The 6,000-nt window shown below is 40.1% G+C and overlaps 1 protein-coding gene across 2 annotated transcripts in view; it reads left to right on the forward strand.

Annotated features, from left to right (window-relative positions):
* Positions 1 to 6,000, forward strand: part of retm (real-time) — a 54,809-nt gene extending 48,809 nt beyond the window's left edge. For both annotated transcript variants that reach the window (XM_065221260.1, XM_065221261.1), the window contains 3 exons: positions 3,585 to 3,843; positions 3,902 to 4,002; positions 4,063 to 6,000. In XM_065221260.1, the coding sequence (XP_065077332.1) occupies positions 3,585 to 3,843; positions 3,902 to 4,002; positions 4,063 to 4,239 (537 nt within the window). In that variant the 3' untranslated portion in view covers positions 4,240 to 6,000. The remainder of the gene's footprint in view (positions 1 to 3,584; positions 3,844 to 3,901; positions 4,003 to 4,062) is intronic.

The raw sequence follows: 6,000 nt of genomic DNA on the forward strand, positions 1-6,000 counted from the left end.
AACGGCAGCACAGTGTACATCCTGGTGTACGTGGATGATATGTTGATCGTTACATCCAACAACGAAGAATACGATGGAGTTGTGAAAGCCTTGGAGAACAAGTTCCAGATCACAAAACTTGGTGACGTGAAGTATTTTTTGGGTATAAGAGTGACAAAGCATGTCAACGCCTACTGCTTGGACCAGAAATCTTATATCGACAAGCAGTGATGGAAAAGTTCGCGAAAACTCACTATGACTCACGAACTTTTCTCTTGGTGAACTTCGTGAAATATCGTGAACTTTTCCTACACTGTCGACAAGTTGGTTGCGCAGTTTGGACTTGCGGAAGCTAAGGGATCACGGATTCCAATGGACGTCGGATATTTACAGCAAAAGGAGGAGAATGACAGGCTTCCGAACAATGAGAAGTTTCAGAGTCTCGTCGGAGGTTTGCTGTATCTATCGGTGAATACTCGGCCGAATATTGCTATCAGTACATCGATTCTTGGAAGGCAGGTGAGCAAACCAACGAATGCGGATTGTACGGAAGCAAAAAGGGTGTTGCGATACCTGAAAGCGACAAGTGATTTGAAGCTGAGACTGGGTTCCAGTGTTGAAAAACTTCAAGGGTATGCGGACGCCGATTGGGCCGGAAATGTGAAAGACCGGAAGTCGAATTCGGGCTATCTATTCCGATTGGCTGGTGGTTCGATTTCATGGTGTGCTAGAAAGCAAGCATGTGTGGCACTTTCATCGACCGAAGCGGAGTATATCTCGTTGGCTGAAAGCTGTCAGGAGTTGCTGTGGCTTGTAAAGCTAATGAAGGACTTCGGGGAACCTGTGCAGAAACCGGTGCAGATCTTCGAAGACAACCAAAGCTGCATAAAAATGTTGGACCAGAACGCAGGACTGAAACGTTCAAAGCACGTGGATACCATATTTCATTTTGTGCAGGATTTGGCGGAGAAACAGAACATAAGTGTAACTTATTGCCCTTCAGCGGATATGTTGGCGGATATTTTCACAAAGCCGTTGAACCGGGTAAAGTTGGAGGATATACGCGAGAGGATTGGTCTTCAATCTCTGCGCAATGAGGAGGAGTGATGGCAGCACTGCGCCATTCAGCAACGCGCGTTCATTCAGTCAGTGTAAAAGCAACTGAACAACCATTCATTGTCGTGCAAGCGGATGAATAAAAAACCTCACTTGAGTTTGTTGTCTTGACCAGTAAAGACGTGTTTTATTTACTCTTCTACTTTACAGTTAACAAAATGGTCTCGCTCGGACCAAATCCATAGTTCCCGGCTCAAGGTTGATCATAACCGCTCGTGAGACGTACTTTCCTCCGGTCACGGGAGTCGATTTTGGAGAATCACTGGCGGGACTTGATTGAGATTCACGGTTGTGGTTTGTAAAAATTGGATTGCATTGTGGCAACATCAATAACAAATTTTGACACATGCACACTGCGCAGGCGCAAAAAAGTTCATTGTTGCCAGTAACTTTAAAGATCATAAAAATTGTAACCATGGGTGCCAAACAGCGCCAATGACTGCGCCCGAATGTGCCCAAGTTTGATTTTGGCACACTGTGTAGAGTAACCAACTGATCTAACATGAAGCTTTAGTGTGATAATTTATTAGCCAAAGAATGAAGATGGTAGGTAAATAGTTCCGTTAGAGTACGGCAGTATAAAAATTGAATATAAGTTGAAAATGAGCGAAGGGCCATTAATGCGACAGTACAAAGTCAAACGCACATTTCTTTGCCTAACCTGTACGATGTACGCGGAGATTTGATGCACAGACAAACAGACATAACACATTGAATATTTATCAATGTAAACATCGTCGCTAAAACATTATCGCCATCTGTTGAGTACACTGTGGTGGGCAGTACGCTGAACAAATGGCGGTAGTGTGTAAACGTCAAACGCAAGGGAATTGACTATACGCGTTACAGGTGGCGTTACTACCAACTACGATACTTTTAAATCGACCGTTAAATGCTTGTTCGATCAACAGCTTACGAGTGTTATGTCTGTTTGTCTGTGTTTAAAGTATGTCTTCAAATCTACAGGCAAAAAAGTGTGCGCTTGGACTTGCTCATATAGTCTGCGGCTGTGGAATAGATCTAGCGACGTTTCAGTCGTACTCTAACGGACTATCTACACAGCAAAAAAATGCAATATAGATCAACGTAATTCAAGCTGATGTATGAAACAATGATGTAATAGCAAAAAGCAGATACATTATTACATCAATGGACATAATTTTGTTCGCAAAATCGATGTACATCGTACACCGTAATATAACATAACCGGTGGAATGATCTCTGTGCAGCGGTTTGGATGTAATATTCAACATTTTTTTTGTTTTTCTGTGTACCTACCCTCTTCTAAGACCATTCTCTAGCTAATAAATTATCACACTAAAGCATCATGTTAGATAGCATTTCCAATCAACTCTGAAAATGTTGTATTTGTTTTAAGGTATCCAGATGTTATTGAAACTCCTAGAAATTCTAGATAGAGCGGGAAGCTTGAATTAAGGCGTAACAGTTTTTGTAAACAATGATTTCTCTCGATGATTTCTCGAAAGTCATTGCTTTCCCTGACAAATCGACATTACCATTGAAGTAGGGGAAGACTTCACCAGATGTATATGTTGGTTTGTGTAGGTGTGACAAGAGAAGTCATTGAAGATTTTACGCCCTAATTCCAGCTCTATATTGAATTACTTCAGCCTAAAACCGAAGATGTTCAAAGCATGGGACGAGGTATGGGAAGTTTTCTACAGCCGCGAAATACTTACAAGCATAAATGTAGATATTTAAAGGAGCCCAAACTGACAGCAGAACATTAAGCGGATCTTGCGACATACGAAGCGATGGAGAAAAAAGAAGATTGGAAGAGAAGAAAAATAGATTGATGAAAAAATCAAGATAATCGCATTGAAAAAAATATTAGTCCCTAGACATCGACTTCTGATGACATCGACGATAGAGCTCAGCATACGAGAACCAGTTGTGAGGCCACCAAGCACGAAAGTTCTTTGATAAATATATTTATTTGCTTCCCAGCAACTACTGGGCGCTCATTGTACCAATTATGTTAAACCAACGACTGTAAATAGCCATAGTTTCACGCTACCAACTCGCTCTTCAAATTTCTCCACATCGATTGGGCTGTAGAGTCACGTGTTAAAATTATCAACCGTAAAATTCATCGTCCATGAGTATTTATGTCAAAAGTATTGTTCAACAACCGCATTCTTGCCACTGCTTGCTCCATTCATAGCTACTGTTGTTTTGACTATCTCATAGCGAATTAAATCACATTATTCGGTCATTTTTTAGCTCGGCAAACAATAACAGCATCCCGCTAACAACCAGCGCCACAATGATCCTTCGAATCAATTCACCCCAATTCACCAATCCATCCATTCGAATCTAACACGATAGTCTGCAGAACTTAATACTCGCCAAACCTATGCTTTCTATTTGTTTTCAAAAATAAAGAGCCTGTTTCTGTTTTTAAGACAAGCATCGGTTGAAACACTTTCGGTACCGCAATGTTGACGTAATCCCACATTTGCTTCTAGACGCTGATCCACGAGGGTGGTCTCATACCCAAGCACCTGTACAAATCGGAATCCGTTGAGGAATGCAACGGCGTACCGCACGTCCATGAGCACCATGGGTTGTACAAATCGGTCGATCTCAAGCCGGGGCAAATGTTCGAGCTGATCATCAAAAACAACGATCCCAAGTCGGTGTTGACGTGGGACATTGATGTGCTGAAGAACGATATCCTATTTGCGCTGTACCGGACCGATAAGGAGTTGGAGCAAAGTTTCAATGGTAGGTTTCTGTGTGGTTCGGGTCGGGTGTGATGAGTCATTCTAATAATGCGTTACAGATTCGTTCTCATCCGTGTTTGACAACTCCGAGCTGAAAGAAGGTGTTCACTACACTAGACTTGAAGAGAAGGTCCGGTGTAAACCGAAGGAGGGCGTACAAGTAAGTACCGCATAATAAACTTCCTAACTACTCAATATTAAAAACGGTTATTTCGTATAGGGTTCCCACGAAATGGCCACCGCCGGAACCTATGTGTTGCAGTGGATGTGTCCGCCATCCTGCGATGGTCCAGCTCAATTGATGTATTTCCACGAGATTCTTAGCTCCGCCAATTACAAGGGCTCAATGACTAGTCTACAGTCGGGGTTCTCCTCCAACAGTCTGCAATCTCGATGAGATGAAACAGATGAGACTGATTCGCTGCCCCACGCCACTAGGGGGTATCACTAGCAAAAGCAAATCTCATTCTCATTATCTCGAACCAGCAGAATCTCTCTTGATGGTAAAACGACGAACATTTCACTAGGTGACACGTGCAAAGTTGCATTTGATTTGACAAATTATTGCAATTTCAAAGGTTGTAAAGTAAGTAACGATAAGCAAACAGTCGCAAAACGAAGAATCTTTTAACGGTATGCTTGATGGATGCGCAAATGGTGGAAGGGTGGATTGTCCTGCATGAAGTAACCAAATCCGATTCACATCAACTACGGTAAATGCAGTAGAAACAGTAGGTCAACGGTGATTAGCAAATTCATGTCCTTGCGGACCTAGACATAAGACAATATCAGACAGCAGTAAAGTGCAGAAATCTACATGTAAAAGCAGATTATGGTCTTAGATTCTACCTTGCAACACAAATATACTTAGCTTGAAAATCATTTTATACAATAGACACAACTTATTGATGTTGCACGAAATCAGATGCTTAAATGAACAAAGCCATTTTTCTACCCGGTTTTAACCAAACCAAATCATAGTGAGTTTATATTGTATACAAAGAAAGAAAGAACAAATCTCAGCTATTCAAACAAACAGAAATCAGTGTGAACCCCTATTTTAGAAACAATTTGTCCCCTAAGCAAAACTCTGTACATAACAGTAAATGTACGGCTTTATGTGTAGGAAGCGCGCAGCTACCAGACAAGCATCAATCTATTATACCTCACATCTATCAACTTCACCGCCAAGTAGAACGAACTTATGACCACTCTTTCGAATATACTGCAACTTTTCCAATGTTCTTTAGGTACAGTTTACATTTATACCATTTCCGTATGATCACTACTTAGTATGGTTATAACGTTTCATTTGATTAGTATCATGTGTATCACGGGTAGGAGAGTAATAGTAATTATATAAAAGTGTTAAAGTAAATTCTCTGTGATAACTTTAATAAAAGATTTTTGTTCTGAAACGGAATTGCAAAGTCGACGAAATGTGAAACATCAGAAGCAGTATACGCTCCCATTCTTATAATTGTGTTTGTCTATAGAGTTAACCATGAGTTCTTTTTCATGACTATGTTTCAAAAACATTTTTTTTTTCTAATTCTCTATATCTCAGTTACATAACGATCATGTCCAGTCAATACAGCAAACAGATTCCAACCAATGAATATACGTATAGAAATAGAGAAATCATAACCTCCTTCGAACAGTAAACACAATATTGTAAAATGGAATAGATTATATCCATATATATTTTTGGAACAACTCAGATACAAAACAAGTACATAATCAACCGTTTTATCCGAAAGGCAGATGCCTTTTAATATAAGTGCTTAAATCATATTATACTGGTGAGTTCAAGTCAAGTTCTTGCGTTTCTAATCAGGTACGATTGTTTTTATCAAGTTGAGCGCTGCTGAAAAATTACAAAGTTAATTTCCCTCTAGGTTTAGTAAAAAAAAAAAAAACAAAACAAAATCGTACTTTATTGTTGGGATTGAGCATCATTATTATATATTATAGTTGTGCGTTACATTCAGCAAAACAAAAAACGAACCTGCAAATTTTGATTAAAAGTAGAAGTAACAAAAATGTTAATTATGGCAAGCGAAAACCGATACCGAGATGATGCTGCGCAGATCACCCATTCAGAGAAGTGAATCACAGAAAATGCGGTTTGGTGACCGTTGGGAATGTCAATCGGTAA

The sequence above is a fragment of the Ochlerotatus camptorhynchus genome, unplaced genomic scaffold (genome assembly GCF_037179485.1).
Source record: "Ochlerotatus camptorhynchus isolate MF236.1 unplaced genomic scaffold, CSIRO-AGI_Acam_v1.1 ptg000012l, whole genome shotgun sequence".
Lineage (NCBI taxonomy): Eukaryota > Metazoa > Arthropoda > Insecta > Diptera > Culicidae > Ochlerotatus > Ochlerotatus camptorhynchus.